Source organism: Sus scrofa, chromosome 18 (genome assembly GCF_000003025.6).
Source record: "Sus scrofa isolate TJ Tabasco breed Duroc chromosome 18, Sscrofa11.1, whole genome shotgun sequence".
Classification (NCBI taxonomy): domain Eukaryota; kingdom Metazoa; phylum Chordata; class Mammalia; order Artiodactyla; family Suidae; genus Sus; species Sus scrofa.
Window position 1 is genome coordinate 37,636,684 of NC_010460.4, and position 19,103 is coordinate 37,655,786.

Below are 19,103 nucleotides of genomic sequence, written 5' to 3' on the forward strand. Positions count from 1 at the left end.
AGCCTATAAAAGCCTTGTGAAACCCCTCTTTGGGGCTCAGACGTCAGAGGGCGATCTCCTCTGGGCCCGCCGGTGTAATAAGCCTGAGTTCTCCACCTCTCCCGGGTCTCGCGTGCTTTCTCGTCAGGTGAAAGAGCTGATCCACTGCAGCCACAGAGCTGCTGGAGCTGGTACACTACAGCCACAGGGCTGTCGCCATGGCTGATACACTGCGGTGCAGAGCTGCTGGGCAGCTGCTGTAAATTTCTGGAGGCCCCAGCGAGATTTCAACTGTTCTGGCCCCTTGAGCCACCAGAACAGAGGTAAGGCTGCCTGGGAGCTGGGGAGCCTCGAGCCGAATGAGGCAGTGCACCACCCGACGGTATTCTGGGTCCTCCTTTGTGAGTGACATTCCTGACTCCCGGGTGACTGAACCCTGACCGGACTCAGTGGAGAGATGGACCAACTCACCAGGAAGGCATCCGGACAAGGTAGGGCCCCGGGGCCAACCCCAGTCAGGTCCTGCCCCAGTGGGCAGAAGAGGGGACTGATCACCCCCTTAGGGAGACTCTCCCGGTCGGAGGCTGTGCTTGACCCAGAGCAGGGGTCCTCGTGCTCCAGATCGGAAGCAGAGGAACCCCTTGCTTGGGTGGAGCAACGGTCAGGTGTAGCCAGTTGAAATTTGCGCTTGATGGAGCTACTAGTTAAGGATTCCCAGGGAGAGGGAGGCATTGTGATAACCTCTGAGTGTGTGTGAGGGTGAATGGGCGGCCTGATTCGCTTGCGCTTCAGGTTCGAGTTTGTGGCTCCACGGTCTTAGTGGCTACGGAGTCCGAGTGGGTCCTAACCTGCAGTTCCGTGGTGACCTCATATGGCTTATGGCTGTAGCGGATTCTGAGGGTTCTCTTCCCTCCCTGCGAGTCCAATCCAAGTTCGGGGCTTATACGAACCAGCCAATTGCTAAGAGGCACCTAAACTCCCGAGAGGGGGGCGGTCAGGCGGACATCTGAATGGCCACCTTCTGAGAAGGGGGCACCCTCCCTTGTTTTGTCTGCGACACCGGCACAGGGTGGCCACATGGGGTGGGACCTAACCCAGAAGCCCATGAGTCAGAGACACCTGTGCTTCCTCCATTTGGGGCCATAAATTTCTCCAAGGAGATAATCTAACTTGACCTTGCCCCTGGGCCTCCAGGAACCCCCAGCCCAGATTCTAAACCGCGGGACTGCCCATTTTGTCAGTTCGGGTAGGCCCAGGATCTGAGTCAGGGAGACAAGACCGTCATCCCTGTCTCAGTTCTGGGTATAGGGAGGATTGGGTGTGAGACCCCCTGTCCTTTGCCAAAACATTAGAACTTCTCTGAGAGTGCCTTCCCCAGACCTGGGGCCTAGATGGATCAGAGACACTTGCAACAAAGCAGGTACTCTCCCCAGCCATAGAGCGAGCTGAGTGGGAGCTGTCTTGCGTACAGGAGTGGCAGAGGCAATGCTATTGGGGATACCGCCCACGAGGTCAGAGAAGGTCTCATAATATCAGGCCACAGACAAGATCCACAGAAAGACACCATGGGTTCACCCAAGTCTAAACCCATGGTGCTAGACTGTGTGATCAAATATTTCAAAAAGGGATTTTCTGAAGATTACAGTGTAAAACTGACCTGATCTTTCATCATTTCCTTTGCTATTACCTCAAATAGAGCTGTGGGGACAAAGGAAACAGACATCTAGATCTTAAGACCACCCTGAGTTGTTACCAGGCCTGCGGAGGAAAAGGAGTTCCTAACTAGTATTCATCCAACTTAGGCCAAGTGTTTAGCCTCAGGGCCTGGGCATGTCAGTTTTGCTTTTTGCTATTTACTTTCACCCTCGTTGGAGAAATCAACAGCTGGTTCATCCAATTTACCTGTTAACTGTGGCTTAGAAACTTTCCTAACATTAATAGAGGGCATGTCAGAGAGAGCATCTTAGGATCTGAAAACTCAGGGCAGGGCCTGTATGCCTGAGTTTTCTTTACCTCTGTCCAGAGACAGGCAATGGGCAGGGATGACGGGAAGAGAGGCTCTGCTGGTAAAGAGTGGTCAATTCCAGTCAGCCTAAGGTAGGATGGGATATTTGACCACTAATGTCCAGCTGCTCCATCTAAGAGAGGGGTCGCCCTCACATAACCAAGAAGGGACAATAGGCACTGGATGCTGATCTTTTCTCTTTTTTGGTTGGGAGCCACCTCCTCAAGCCTGGTGCATGGCTCAATAGCAACTCCTCTGACATGTGCCTTGAAGAACTGGAAAAAGTTTTACCCTGAGACTCTGAAAAAGAAACATTTAATTTTCTTCTGCACAAAACCTGGCCACTATGTAATCTGTCAGATGGAGAGCAGTGGCCATCTGAAGGCTCTCTAGCTTATAGTACTATTCTCCAATGAGACCTATTTGGTAGATGAGGAGGGAAATGGTCAGAGATGCCTTATGTCAGATCTTCTTTACGGTGAGGGAAGACACTACACTGAGGAAGGCTTGTGGGCTTTCTCAGTACATTATGCCAACTCCCTCAAGACCTAGGTGCCCACCATATCCTGGCCCAACTGGGTCAGACCCTCCAGAAGTTAATCAGCCTTCTCCATACTGCCCAAGGCTCCTCCTCTTCCCGCTCCAGTGCTGAAGTTATATCCCTCTCTACTCCCTTTATAAGAAGTGGCAAACGGAGAATGGGGCCAGATATAGGTTAGCCTGGAAGGACGTCATGTTATTACTAAAACAGACATTGACTATAAGTGAAAAAAAATACATAAAATCTTTGAAACTGCTCAAAGCTGGGGAAGATGAATGGAATGATGCTATAAATGCCAGAGGCAAATTAGAAGAGATGGAACAAGATTCCCCACAGGGTGTCCGGCAGTTCCTATGAGTGATCCCAGTTGGTCTGCTGATGAGGGAGATAACCACAATTGGCATAGAAATCATTTTATTACTTGTGTAGTTGAGGAATTAAAAGCCTCATGAGTAAAACCTGTTAAAAATTATCAGAGGTTTACTAGGGGAACAAGAGAGTCCATCAGCTTTCTTGGAAAGACTCAGAAAGGCATTGAGAAAATATACACCAAGGAACCCAGAAACAATGGAGGGCCAAATAATTCTTAAAGATAAATTCATAGCTCAATCGGTGCCAGATATATGGAGAAAGCTCCAAAAATTGGCTTTTGGCCCTTGTTAGACCTGGAGCACCTCAGAGTAGCAACTCAAGTATGTTATAATTGGGGCCAGGAAGAATGAAAGGAGAACAAGAGGAGAGACAGAGAAAAGGCTGAGGCTCTAGTTAAGGTGCTACAGGGAGTCAACCTGGAGGTTTCCAAGGCAAGAGGACTAGGGCAGAGACCTATGCCTGGATCCTGTTTGCTCTGCAAAAGAGGGACACTTTAAATGGGAGTGCCCCAAGCCTCAGACCACAGCACCTAGGCTGTGCCCCATATGTTGGGGAGATCACTGGAAGAGGAACTGCCCCTGAAGACAGAGGTCTCTGGGGTTGACCCCTCAGGCCCAGTATCAAGACTGATGGGACATTTCCATAATAGCTCCTGTCCTTATCACCACTCAGGAGCCCTGGGTGACTCTAAATGTAGGAAGACAGACTATTGACTTCCTCCTGGATATGGGCCACCTTTCCAGCCCTCCTCTCCAATCCTAGGCCCCTCCCTTATGAATCTGCCACATTTGTATTTCTGACAAGCCAGTTACAAAATTTTTTACACAACCTTTGAGTTGTGACTGGGAATCCATTTTCTTCTCTCATGCCTTTCTGATTGTTCCAGAGTCCAACTCTTTTAGAAAGAGATATTTTGTAAGCGGTTAAAGCTTCAATTCACGTGGCAATGGAGGATTTCCCATCGTGGCACAGCAGAAACAAATCTGACTAGGAACCATGAGGTTTCAGGTTCAATCCCTGTCTTTGCTCAGTGGGTTGGGGATCTGGTCACTGATGTGAGCTGTGGTGTAGGTTGCTCAGATCTCACGTGGCTGCAGCTGTGGCATAGGCTGGTGGCTTCAGCTATGATTGAACCCTTAGCCTGGGAACCTCCATATGCCACGGGTGTGGCCATAAAAAAAAAAAAAGGCACATGGCAATGGAGGCTAATCAAGATTTATGCCTGCCTTTGATGGAAGTATATATTGACCCAGAAGTCTGGGCCAAAGGGGGAAAGATAGGAAGAGCAAAGAATACTCAACCGGTGGAAATAAGTCTTAAAGATCAGAATTTATTTCTTTGCCAAAGGCAGTATCCTCTGAGACCCAAGACACGACAGGGACTTATCCCAATTATAGGAAATGTAAGAGAACAGAGATTTTTAATTGAATGTAACAGCCCTTGTAACACTTCTATATTGAGAGTGCAAAAACTTAACAGGGATTGGTGCCTTGTACAAGACCTTCTTATAATAAAGGAGACACTGGTCCCATTACATCCAGTGGTGCCCAGTCCCTACACTCTTCTTTCACAAATTCCCAGAAACAGCAGCATGGATAACTGTATTAGATTTAAAAGATGCCTTTTTTTTCTGCATTTCCTTGAATAAGGCTTTGCATATATAAATTCTCAAAATATGGAAGGTAACTAACTGGCCAGAATTAATTTTAGGTTCAAGTAAATGGGGAAATATTCAGTATTAATATCTTAAATTAGAATTGAAGTTTGTTGACCTAATTAATACATACATGTCATTATAGCTGGCAACATTAGGTATAATATCTTATCATACCTAGGTTTAACAGAAGTCAAATGAGACACTGAGACATCAATCACTAAACAGAAACTAAAGGTATTGAGAATGATTAATCAATATGATCAGTGCCACCCTGAGATGGTCTCTATAAGAAAAACGTGTGTTTTTAGAAATTATAAAGGACAGTCCGTGGTTGCTTGAGAAAAGTAGAATGTGTGTGTTTTCAATATAGAAGGAATGAGGAATGAATTGCATTTTATTAAGGCAAAAGAAAAATAGTCTGTCTTCAGATGATTGCTCTGGTTGGAAAATAAGGGACAGACTAATATGGATACAGAAAGTGATACAAGGTGTGTGGGAAGTGGACACTGAGAAGAGAATCTTTAAAAGTAAGGTGGTGCCATAAATCATACTCCTCACAAGGACATAAGGTAGCTTTCAATTACATGCTGACCAAGGCATACAAATATTTCATAACCAGCCAGAGAAACCAGAAAAATCATGCCAGTTACCTGTGCTATTATAAAATCTAAATGTTGTATTCCTGATTGTTCACAGAATGTGTCTAATTCCCTGCTAGATCTTCAACAGTAGATTCATGAGCGGTCCTATCCAGCTCCCGCTTTTGGAGCTGCCCTGTGGAACCAGGTGACCTCCTCCTCTTGGTGAAAATATTTCTTCACCATATTCATTGTGATCTTGGTCCTTTTATTCAGACCCTGTATAATTAATTGTATTTCTCGCTTCATTACATCCTGATGAAAAGCTATCAACCTTCAAATGTTGGTACAGGGGGGTACCCAAAGCAATGTCTCAAAGCCCACTTGACCGTCCCATGAGTGGAGACCTAACTGCTTTCCCATATGACGCCCCATTTCAGCAGAAAGAAGTCAGAGCAGTCATTGCCCCCTTTCCCCACAGAGTCTCCAACTTGGGGGGGAATTGAGGCAGAATATTGACTCAGGTAGTCAGTGTAGGAACATGGGCTTCGATACATCCTTTGATGTGGCTATTGATTAACATTTGTAAATTAAGTGTTGCATAGCAACCCCAACTGCTATAAAGGTTACTGGTATTATCCCATGGATCCATCACACCAGAATCAAGAAGGCTGCATCCGCTGCTGACATGGACACCTGGGAGGCTATACAGCACCTCAAGAATCTCCTCAAGGTCCAGTTCCAAATACTCCCTTCACCATCATTGGAGAGCGCTAAGCCCTGCTCTGGCCACCCCTGGAAGCTGGTCAGTCGATGCACGGTAGAAGCCTGAGGAGTTCCACGTGAGACTTAACTTGAACTCGTGTTCTGGTGTGGGACATTAGCCATTGAAATCACCCTAACCCTTGCACTTGAAGTCGGGAATGGGAAGAGGGCCCTAGGTTGTTTGTTTGTATGGTGTATCTTCTGACTTCCAGTACACTGGGAGTCCTCCTCATCACCAGCTAACAAACATAATGAGGGGGCTCCTCACCCTAATAATAGCCTTTATGACCAAGAAACAGATCCAGGTTCCCCCACCCGTGGAGTTCAATAGTATCTCAAATGTCAAAATTGGTATACAGGACGAATTGTTGGGCATGCTTGCACGAGAACAACCCTACAGGGGTACGAGATGTTGAGGTCGAGGCTCACCCCACAGCCGTAGAGGACCTCATCCAGCTGGAGGGAACACTAGGTGGGTTCACCTACACATTACACACAGAGGTCAATAACACTGCCAACATCCACACCCTGCTCTCCAGCACCAGCACCATCAGTCCAGTAGTCTTCTGAAAGACCTAAAACTGGAGCACGCAGAACCATGGGGAGACCCAGAATGAGGCTAGCCCATGGGGCTAATTAGCATGTTAGTGGTAAAACAGCCTCTCTTTTCAAAACCAAGGGGTAGACATTTTATCTTTAGAGGATTATTTTGGTTTGCTGGAGTACCTCTGTTGGAGAGATCAGTACTTAACCTGACTATAATGGTTCAAGAGTCTTGGAAGGCCACTGTAGCGGCCATAGAAGCCCAACAGCAACTGGACTCCTGATGGAGGTGGTATTACAAAATAGGAGGGGACTAGAATTACTGACAGCAGAAAAGGGGAACTCTGCTTATTCCGTAAGGAAGAATGCTATCTTGACGCCAACAAGTCAGGAGTAATCAGCAGCATGGCACAATTAAAAGAGCGAATAACCAAGAGAAGGCAAGAATTGGCAGAATCTTCAAACTACTGGAATAAGAACTGGAACTGGACTTCATGGCTCCTACACTTAACTGGGCCTCTGACTATACCCATCATTGCCCTCTTGTTTGGGCCCTGAATTCTTAATGCAATTACTCATTTCATAACCACACGAATAGTCTATAAGGTTGCAAATGTTAGTCAGGATACAGTATGCCCCCCCCGGATACATCAGACACAACTTGACCTCTAAAAATTGGTGCTTGATCCAAGAAAGTGGAAAAGCATCAAGAGGTGGGAATGCAGGAGAAAATGTCCTGATAAAAATGTAGAAAGGAGAGACCCCCCACCCTCATGACGAAACAAAACCCGGCCAACTACCCCTAACCACCCCTCCCCCACACATCTGCTTCCGTAAACTTGCCAGTTCTCACTCTGGTCCGCCAAGCATGAACCCGGAAGAACTAGCCCATAAAATCCTTGTGAAACCCCTCTTTGGGGCTCAGACTCCGGAGGGCGATCTCCTCTGAGCCCGCCGACGTAATAAGCCTGAGTTCTCCACCTCTCCGAGGGCTCGCATGGTTTCTCACCAGGTGAAAGAGCTGATCCACGGCAGCCACAGAGCTGCTGGAGCTGGTGCACTACAGCCACAGGGCTGTCACCAGAGCTGATACGCTGCAGTGCAGGGCTGCTGGGCAGCTGCCGTAACATTTCAAACCTCTGAGTTTGTGGTAATTTGTTATGGTAGCATTAGGAAACTAATACACTGAAATCCTTCAAGAAACTGGACTTAATAGTAGAGAGAAGAAAAACCAGAGTCATGAGAGGCCACGAGAGGACCGAAGGTCCAAAATAAAATCATTAATGAGAGAAGGAACTCAGAAAATGCAGGAGAGGAGATTATTGAAGGAACAGAGAAAAAATGTCCTTCATTTGAAGGACATGACTTCTAACATTACAAATGCCAAACAGAAAAAGACCCCACAAAGGCACATCATTTCCTGAAATTTCAGAACACTGGGAAGACAGAAAAGACCCAACAAAACTTCCAAAGAGAAAGAACAAGTCATATCAAAGGATCAAGTATCAGAACGGGAGTTCCCATTGTGGCTCAGCAGTAATGAACCCAAATAACATCCATGAAGTTGTGGGTTCAATCCCTGGCCTTGCTCAGTGGGTTAAGGATCTGGTGTTGCCACGAGCTGTGGTGTAGGTCACAGACGTGCCTCGAATCCCATGTTGCTGCGGCTGTGGTATAGGCTCAGCTGCAGCTCCAATTCGACCCTTGGCCTGGGAACCTCCATATGTGCCGCAGGAAAGAGCATGAGAGAAGGTGAACACCATGCTGCCTGAACAAGGAGCACAACCGCTGCGCAGTATTCCCTTGACCGGGGCCCCAGGGTTCCCCTTCTCGAGGGTGTCATGACACTGAAATGAGGATGAAAGCTCATTGCCTGGGATGTGTTGCCATGTATCCTAGACATAGCTGTCTCTCCCTGTGAAAAACAGCTTCAGGACCTGAGTGGCCTGATGCCCTAGATCAGTGGGCTTCCAGGTGGGGCCAGAATATGCCTATGAATACAAGAAGGCTTTCCTGTGGATGGTTGTGTGGAAAGCTTCCACCCTCCTCATCTTCAAAACTGCTTCAAGGAAGCAACTCCTTTCTTTTTTTTCTTTCTTTTTCTTTCTTTTTTTTGTCTTTTTTTTGTCTTTTTAGGACCACATTTGCGGCATATGGAGGTTCCCAGGCTAGGGGAACAGTATTATAATGATCATCTTATGTTTCTTTGCTCACAGACAAGTTCATCTGAGAGTGGGGAGGAAGGAGTTAAAGCACCTGTCCTTTGGCTCTAAGGGAAAAAGGCAGGTAACACATAAATTCCTTGTAAATGTGCTGAGAACTAGATCTCCTGGCTAATAGACAAATGATGTTTGCTAGGAGATCTCTTATCTATGGAATGCTCTTAGTAGGATGTGGCTGGTTAAGAAATGTTTATAGTAAATAAACTTAGAATTTATGGATTCATGAGGCAAGGCTCATGAGAAAGTCACACAAGCTATATAACTACATAGGGTACAAAATGGCCATGTTGCCTCACCTATAGGGTCCCTGCTGTGCAAGATGTCCCACAAACCTCATAAGATCTTATCAATTACCTGTCTAATGAAAGGCCTGGGAGGTGGACAGCATGTTGCAGACTTCCTGCTTAGCCAGGGCCTTGAGTGCTTGTTTTCTTGAAATTATAAGTGAAGCTCGATATGGATAAGATCTCTGATGCAGGCAGGTCTGATTTGACAGTCTAATCCCGTGAGTTACACAGACATTACTGGAGTTGCCAAGTTGCCATCCAAGAAGGTTGTAGCCATTTCTATTCTCACCAAGAGTACAGGGTTCTCAGCAATGCTGACTAGTTTCAACAGTCCAAAGGCCAATAACCCACTGCCATTGAAATTTGTATTTTTGTTTAATATCATTTTTACCTGTTTGTTGGTCCTTTGGATTTGTGTATGTGTTATGTGTGCATTTTCTGCTAATATTATCTGCCCCTCTTTTGTAAATTACATTTTCTTATTAACTAGAGAAACATCATAGTATAATGATAAAATATATGGATTCTGGGTCCAAATCCTTGTCTGCCACTTCCCACTAAGTGTGTTTGAAAAGTTACCTAAGTTCTAGTTTCCTCACTCGATGCTTATTTCCTAAGGTCATGTGGCAATAGCCTAAAAGAATGCATGCAAAACATCAAGAATATCACCTGGTACACAGTAAATGCTCAAAGGATGATAGCCAGTCATAGGAGCTCTCACTGTATTTTACGTATTAACTTTTTACAGTCACACCTGCAATATATAGAAGTTCCCAGGCTAGAGGGTCTAATCAGAGCTGCAGCTCCAGGCCTGTGCCACAGCCACAGCAATGCTAAATCTGAGCCACATCCTCGATCTATGCCAGATCCTTAACCCACTCAACGAGGCCAGAGATTGAACCCACATCCTCAAAGATACTATGTTGTGTTCTTAACCCACTGAGCCACAACAGGAACTCCTAGATATTAATTTTTTATTATTAAATATGTCGTGACTTGTGCCTGGTACTTATGTTTTAACTTTACTTACACTTTGTTTAAACTTGTCAGGAAGGAAATTTTTTTATGCAATCAAATCCGTCATTCTTTTCCTCTGTGGATTTTGTTATAACCTGATTTTTCATCGGAACCATTTCACAGAATTGACCACTCCAAATTTCAGTTGTTTTCTTGAACACACTTTATGATTTTGTGGCCAAATCTTAAGCTCCTACTTCGGTCTCAGCAGATATTACTCTTGTATTTCTTTCATGGATAATAATCATCAGCCTCTCTCTTTTCACTTTTCCCCTAAAGATCATGTTCTCTTTGTTCTTGCTTCTCTTTCCACATCCTACTCTCTGGAGGATCTTATCGACTCTAATGGTTTCAACAACCCCCCTAGGCATATGACAATGAAATTTTAAGAGCAGTATTTTCCACTGTTTATGATGTATTTCTGATGTATGTTCCACAATCAGTTTAAATTTCTTCTAAAACTGAACATTATGTAACTTCTGTATATCTAAGATACAATGTTTGCTAAGAGATACTGTTGTACTTTTTTCTTTAACTTACAACAAACAGTATGTATGGATATATTTTTTTGTTCTTTTTAGGGCCTCACCCACGGCATATGGAGGTTCCCAGGCTGAGGGTCCAACCAGAGCTACAGCTGCCAGTCTACACCACAGCCACAGCAATGCCAGATCCTTAGCCCACTGAACGAAGCCAGGGATTGAATCTGCAACTTTATGGTTCCTAGTCGGATTCGTTTCTGCTGTCCCATGACGGGAAGTCCTGTATGGATATTTTTAATGAACGAAAGAAGAGAACTATGTCGATGTAATATGCATAGAATCTCTCTAGGAGGACACCCCCAAATTGGCAAAAGTGGTTGTGACAAGAGAAAAAGACATACTTCTTTGTGTCTTTGGGATTTTAAGTAATGACATAGGACTATTCAAAAACAAACACAAGTCTGTAAATAAATAAAAGGGACCCTGTTATCAAGCCCACCAAACCTCCTCCCCGTTTTGGCTGGTGATGTTCCTTATCCACTCAGTCTCTGCTAAGCACCTGGGAATCAGCCTTCATCTCCTGAAATGTGCGTCCAGGTAGCACATTCTGCTGAAATGCCTCAGTAATGGACCCTTTGTCCCCCTCCTCATTCAGCAGGGCCTCTAAGAACACACAGAGGGCTGAATACTGGGCCAGGGGTAAAAAGATGAGACACCTCCACGAAGTCAGTACAGTCCCCTTAAGAAGCCCACAGCCTAGGAATGCAGAGCACCCACACCCCATATTTTAATAGTATTTCTCAAAGAGCTGATTCCTGAAGCCATTTGCAAGTATTTATTTAGGTAGGAGATCATAAAATATATTTTTTATAATACACATAAGAAAAAACATATTTGAATGAATAAAAGATAAAATGACAGGAAGTGACAGAATTTAGTGTTTATAAATGAAACCATCAATAACTTTAACAATTCAAAGAAAAAATTCAAAGTGTACTTAAACTTGAGACCATGCTTTACAATATTTTATAATTAAAAAAAGGCATTAGGCTTTTAAAGGTAATACATGACTTAACAGTTTTTCAGATGATTTTCCTAATGAGTTCCTAAACACTGTCCTACATGGATGTGAAAAAAAAAAAAAAGACAAGAACTTTGGCAAGCAAAGTATTAGTCCATAGCAGCTTGGTAAAGTTTACTTTTCTTATATAAAGATTCTTTAATTTACATTTGTTCTTGTTATAAGAGCAGGAAAAACTAATTTACCAAGTATTATTTGAGGAGTCTGTAAGCAATATAGCAAAAATCGTTGTTTTTAAAAGCCTGTATTCCATGAAAATGTGCACCACACAGCATCTATAGTAACTGAGTAAATGTAAACCATGTGATTATTAAGTCTTCTAAATAAAACATTTAACCCCCAAATCTCATACAATAACCCCCATTGTCCACATCTCTTATTTGAAGGCAGCCTTAAGCTTTAAACTAACATACATTTGCTATTTTGAAAAAGTTCTTATCTCCGTTACTAGACATGTTTCTCCAAAGTCCCTTGGAATTTTTTCTCAGTATCTAGTAACAAGATATATTAGGATCCATAAATGACCACAACCTTCAGAAAAAAGTACTGAGGCTAGAGAAAAGACGATCAAGTCAAATTTTTGTCTCCAGCCCTGAAAGATCTTTCCTACTTTGAGACCCACGGCTCCAAGAGGGCAACTCAGAATTTCTTACTCTAAGAAAATTTTTACCATGAATAATTGAGTAATTAGATTTATAGGTAAATGAAACTTTTTAAATTTAGCAAAATCAACTATAATAAATTTTTTCTTCCAGTCATTTATGAATAACAAGAGAAATCAGGTGATGTTTTACATACAAAAGATATAAATACTGTATAATATGTAGTGAATGAATATTGGCACATACCCTTTCATACTTAAAGCATAAAATGCAATCAGCAAATCTGATGCTCTTAAGATACATTTATGACATAGGTCAGAAAACCTCTATATAACATGGAAATGTCCCATAGTTTAAGGCTTTCCAATAGGTTTATAGCAAGCATCAGGTTGCCAGAGGCGAATATCAACAAGAACTTGATTGAGTTTTTGCATCCAGAGATCCCGCTCCTCCTTGGTATCTGCAGAGAGCCAGTTCCTATGGGAATAAACAAGAATGTCAGGATCCTTTCCCCTGCTCCATACCTCCATGTGCTCTTGCAGAAGTGGGGCGGGGGGCATGGGAAGCCTAAAAGTAAAATGATTTACATCCACCCTTTAATGGATGTAAATCAAGAGCCGGCAGTGAGGTGCTTTTCCAAATTACAATAAAAGAAAATAATCCTGCAGGTTGGTTAGCTGAACCATAACTCACATTAATTACATTTAGGGTTTCCCACCAAAAATGGTCACTAATCTCATACAGGTGGTCTGGGCAATTCGGTGGTGCAGGACAGCCACTGAAGGTGGGTCACTTCCTAGAGAAGCAAGCGTACCACAGGCCCCTCAGACTCGGCTCCCCAAGAGCTGGGGTCAAAGGTTCATGGACCTTGAGCTGGCCTTATAGGTAACACTGTTTTGTACTGTCTCCCTTTATTTTTTGTCCTACTGTGTTAATAGAGCTCAGTATTTACGATAAATGATCTGAAACCCTAAGACTTTTTCCGTCCTAACCTCTCTGTTTACATCACGAATCTCTTGTTTGCATCCATATTTAGCTACAAGTTGAATAACTAATTGATGGGGCAGGTGAGGATGGGGGAGAGGGGAACACTGTAACTCACAAGCCAGACCATTCCTCTAGAGGGCAGCCAGTTGTTAGGATGTTACACTGTACTCATCCTACGACTTTCTAATTTCTCCCCACTGGTACCAGACATGCTATAAGCATGAGTAAGCAGCAAGCTGATAATCTATTAGTCCATGGAGAGAAAAGAACATTTATAATACAGTGACCATTCGCTGAGCTCAGTCCAGGTGACACCATGCTAAGTGTGCCTGCTCACTAACCTCTATTGTCACTGTGGAATTTATTCTTTTATTGTCACTCTGTGGAATTTATTTATTCTTCTGAACACAGCAGAGTTCAGAGGGCCAGCAAAGTTAAGTAACTTGCCACTGTCACATTTGGTAAGTCACTGAATTGGGATTTAAACCTAGGTCTATTAACTTCAAAGTCCAACTGTACAATACGGCCTCCCCAAGGGACGGGGCATCTCTAGTCCAAATGTAGAGTCTACATTTCAAAATAGACAATAGGGATCCGATGATAAAATATTTGTATTGAAGGAGGGGAAGACAGCAAGGTTGGCTAGCAGAAATAAAAATGAGATACATTAAATTTAGATAAAAGGCATAGGTCAAAAAGGCCCTGAGGAGAAGTAGATAAATGAGGCAAAGGCAAATGCGGACCTGCAAAACGTATATCCTCTGCAAAATAGATGACCAAAAAGAGAAATAAGTTTTAAGAAGCCACCAAGCAAAGCTAAAGACTCAGCCAGAACTGAACTGAGAATGGGTCTCTCTCAAATACGTGGACAAAGTGTCTGCTCAAATTATGATAATGGGAGTTCCTGTTGTGGCTCAGTGGCAACAAACCCGACTAGTGTCTATGAGGATGCAGGTTTGACGGCTGGCCTCACTTGGTGGTTCAGGGATCTGGTGTTGCTGTGAGCTGTAGTGTAGGGCAGCAGCTGCAGCTCCGATTGGACCCCCTAGTCTGGGAACCTCCATATGCTGTGGGTGTGGCCCTAAAATATATATATATATATATATATATATATATATATATATGATAATGTTATAATGAGAAAACTATATGCAAGTGAGGTACAGAGTAATTAGAGCAATATGTTTCCACTGCAGAAGAAGGTTGAAGGAGACATCTGGGAGGGTTTATGTAACAAAGGATAAGATTATAAGAAAAATGTGAGTAATGTTTAAAAAGGGCCATTATGATCAGGAATTATTTGGGGACTGAATTTTGGCTAGTTCCCTTACTGACTGTAGCCATGGACAGAGCAGATACTAACAAAATGATGTAAATCCAATTTGCCTCTCCTGTCCTGTCAGATACCACTGCTGCATAGAAGTATTCCCAAAGGAAGGGAATAGATGAGCTCAAATAAATCAATCTGAAAGTAATCGAGACATCAAGAATTTCCAAAGAATTGGTCTCCTTTCTCACTATTTAATTTAACTAATTTATTTTATGGCCACACTTGCAGCATATGGCAGTTCCTAGGCCAGGGATTGAATCTGAGCTGCAGCTGCAACCTACCCCACAGCTGCAGTGGTGCCGGATCTTTTAATCCACTGTGCAGGGCCAGGGATTAAACCCTTGTCTCTGCAGGAATCCAAGCCATTGCAGTCAGATTCTTAACCCATTGCACCACAGGGAACTCTTCTCACTATTTTATTTATTATATATTTTTTAATAATGATTTTAATTTTTTCCATTATACCTGGTTTATCTTCTCACTATTTTAAGAGATTTTGTTGAATTCTCACTTTTGTCCCTAATCACAGTTTTGTACACTGAAGTTGGTTTCTAAGCTTCTCTTGGGCATCTAAGCAGAAGAATCTATCTTAGACTCTCTGCAATAAGCTTTTACATCTTATACTTAAGCTTGAGGTTAACAAAAAATTACACTCTCGATAGCTTATTGTGTTAATCTTAAAGCACATTTTTGCAGAATAGAATGAGACTGTTTTTGTAAGTCACTTGATTAATCGAGGGTATTTTGGGGATGGAGAGGAAGGGATGTGTCAAGTCTCTAAATAATACTTGACTCCTCAATAATACATGAAATCTTCAGACTTAGCCCAAAGACTATTAGTTAACTTCCTTGAAAATAGCTATACTGTGAATATACTAGAAAACATAATTAGCTAAGTAATAACTTGGATGCTGTGCTTTTCTTAACTATATTAATTTAGTTATGAGACTGTTTTCTTACTGATTTGTGTGTTTTGTTTTCTCATTAAGACAGTACTCCCTTCAAAGACAAGGACCATCTCTGATATTTCTTACAGTGTTAGGAACATAGTGGGCAATCAGTTGTTTGGCTGACAGATATATTTATAGCCCAATACATACTTGGTGACACACAGTGTGTCCCTGCATTGGCTGACCAGAGTCTCTCGGTCATCTTCTCTTTGTGGTCGGACAGTAATGAGTTCAAAAGTGTTGCGTCTTGCACAAAATTCTCTGTTGGCTGGTTCTATCTGACGACTGGTACAATTGGCCAAATTTAGTCTTCCTATGGGATTCTTTAAAAAGAAATTTTTAAAAAACATGATTAGTAGAAATTAAACAAGACCATTTCAGTCAGTAAGCGTTAAGTAGTATTCAAGTTGACACAAACTTAAAAAGCCATTAATTTAAAAGTTAAAATTTAATTACAGAGTTGAAAGAAACATATTTAATATTTATTACTGCTTATTGCCAGACATAAAATTAGAAACCAAAAACATCAACAGGAGCTCTTACCCAACTCAACAGACTCTCTGTTGTGGAAAACATCAAACAGATATAAAATAAAAAGAACAGCAGAATGACCTTCCATGTACCCATTAATCAACTCTGACAATTACAAACGTACATTCAATGACCCTTGCTATAGCTCATTCACTTCCCCCCTTTCGGTAAACAGAAACCTAGACATCTTATTTCCTCTGTAAATATTTTTTTATGTACTTTCAAAGATCAAGCCAAACTACTGCTTTGGATTGTTGGAAGCAATGTCATTTCTATGGTATTAGAGTCAAAGATAAAAATTTATGAGAATAAATGGTCCTGAAAAATGGGAAAAGCAAAAAGTATGGGCACAATTTAAAAACAATTTAGTCATTAAAAGTATTAATTTTACTGGAATTTAAAAAAGAAATTAGAATGAAACAAACCATTTTAAAACATTAGATTGGCCAACTCTGAAAAAAATTGTAATAACCTATGCTGACTAGTTGGGGTGTAACAGAAACTCTTATACACTGCTTGTGAAAGTATAAAATGGTCTATTACTGGTAGACAATTTGATAATAGCAATTAAAAATATTCAAAATAGTCATATCCTGATCCTACACTTGCACTTAAAATAAATTTATCTTAAGGAAATATATAGGTACACACAGATGGTTATATACGTGTAGTTACTGTTGTTTTTCCTAACAGTGAAAAGACTGAAAACAAATTAAAAGACTGTAATATGGGACTATGTATTTATTTATTTATTTATTTTGCTATTTACGGCCACACCTGTGGCACATGGAAGTTCCCACACTAGGGGTCAAATCAGAGGAAGAGCTGCCGGCCTACACCACAGCTCACGGCAACGCCGGATCCTTAACACACTGAGAGAGGCCAGGGATCGAACCTGCCACCTCATGGTTACTAGTAGGATTTGTTTACGCTGTGCCACAATGGGAACTCCTCATGTCTTTCTGAATGTTCTAAATATTTCACAATAAATTTTAAAATAAAATTTTACATGGCTACAATATAATACATATAGCTATTTAATGCAATTATCAGAGGTGTATTTTTTTTCCTGTGCAAAGATATCAGGATATTATCAAGTAAAAATCAAGTTATAAAAACATGATACTTTCAAATATAAACAGTAGTTATTTCTGTTATAGATGATTTTACTTTCTAATTCTGCTTATTTCTCTTTTCCAGTTTGGGGATAATAAATAACTATGTTTGGGCAATAATGTTAAATTTTTAAAAATGAGAATCAATGTATTACATAAAATCCTTATTAACAAATTTTAGAAACAAAACCAAAACCACTATATTCCTATGGTGGTTTTCTATTACTTTTCTATCTCAGATTTAGGTGAATGAACTGTTAATAGAATGCAAAAGTGAATTTGACATATTCTGATAAAAATATCAATTAAAAATATTATGAAACATTCCAGGAAAAAAGAAAAATATATACCATAAGATATATTGAGAGGTCAAATCACAGGGAATGGATAAGATATAAAATTTTTACACAAATACACACACACACACACTTACTCACTAGTCTTTCAACAAGAACATTTTCAGTGGCTTAGTAAATATACTCAGAGGGGAACGTGGGTGCTCCACAGGGGACACTTACAGGAAATATTGTTTGAAAGGCAGTCAGGGCTTTCCCCGCTGACCAGCAGTATTAATATTACCTTCCGTTTCTCATCATCTGGGTAAGTCCAATAAGAGATACAGTTTCCAGAAAGAACACACCACCTCCGATGCCAGGCACCAAAACCACTAACATCTTCAAATATGGTCTGGAAAAATCAATGAAATACTGACTTTAGAAATCTGAGGATCAATTAAATGTTTTCTTATACATTAAACTTTAGTATGTTAACACCTTTATATTTTAAAATCAATTTGCATGATTTTCATCATCTTTCTTATCTTAGTAATTAAAATGACTGATTGCTCATATCCAAAAATTTACCTACACTTTCAACATTGTCTGCAAGCATACAGCATGTAAGAATTTTCAGATATTAACCCCAAATAAATAACTCTAATTTTAGACTTTTTAAAAGCATAGTATCCCTAACCAAATGCTCCTTTAAAAAGTGCTTCAACTTTTGGAGAGTAAAATTGTATCAGAATATCAAACCTTATATATTGGAAAAAAAATAATGATAGCTTATTAAGTGAGACTTAATTCAGAAGACTGGCATTTAATTTTTATTCAGGAAAACAAAACAGGATTAGAAAAGAGTCAGAGGAGAGTTCCCATTGTGGCTCAGTGGTAATGAACCCAACTAGTATTCATGAGGATACAAGTTCAATTCCTGGTCTTGCTCAGTGGGTTAAGGATTTTGTGTTGCTGTGGCCGTGGCACAGGCCAGCAGCTGAAGCTCCAATTCAACCCCTAGTCTGGGAACCTCCATATGCCGCACGTCAAAAAGAAAGAAAGATAGAGTCAAAGCATGATTACAAGTCCTGATGGAATGCTGTCATAAACATCAGAACTCTAAGCTAACTGTTTAGCCATCAAGCACACTATGAGGCAGCATCCCCCCGAAGTCACATTGGCCAGCTTGTGCCGCTGGAATGCAAGTGACATTGTAAGGGAAGGTGAAGCAATTGTTGGTTAAGGGCAGGATTCTGGAATAGGTAACTAATAATGTGGTTGTTTTCTATGGAAGTACTTTTGGGGGGGTGGACATGCCTGTGGCATGCAGAAGTTCTGGGGCCAGGGACTGAACTCAAGGTACAGCAGTGACCTGAGCCACGACAGTGACAACTGAATCCTTCACTACTAGGCCACCAGGGAACTCCCCAGGGAAGTACTTTTACTTAAGCAGTAGTATTAAGTGGAAGCTGTTTCTTCCCTCCACTATTTTTTTAGTTGCAGTCCTAATGGAGCCCTAGTTTATATAACAGTCCTTACTTTTAATCTTTAAAAAAAGAATTCCTTTAGGAACCGTTACGTTAAAGAACAAAGCCAGGTCAAAATGGAACAATGCTATAGATTAGGCATTGGCAAACTTTTTCTATAAAGGGCCAGAGTGTAAAGACTTTAATTTTGTCACCATGGTGTAAAAACAGTCACAGACAATATGTAAACAAATGAGCCCATGTTCCAGTAAAACTTTATACAAATAAGCAGTGGGACATACCTAATCTATACCTTTG

The 19,103-nt window shown here is 41.6% G+C and overlaps 1 protein-coding gene across 7 annotated transcripts in view; it reads right to left on the minus strand.

Moving 5' to 3' along the window:
- The window catches only part of ANLN (anillin actin binding protein), a 62,988-nt gene continuing 55,153 nt past the window's right edge, over nt 11,269-19,103 (minus strand). For all 7 annotated transcript variants that reach the window (XM_021078546.1, XM_021078543.1, XM_021078544.1 and 4 more), the window contains 3 exons: nt 17,624-17,731; nt 15,549-15,721; nt 11,269-12,608 (listed from right to left, as the gene is read on the minus strand). In XM_021078546.1, the coding sequence (XP_020934205.1) occupies nt 12,485-12,608; nt 15,549-15,721; nt 17,624-17,731 (405 nt within the window). In that variant the 3' untranslated portion in view covers nt 11,269-12,484. The remainder of the gene's footprint in view (nt 12,609-15,548; nt 15,722-17,623; nt 17,732-19,103) is intronic.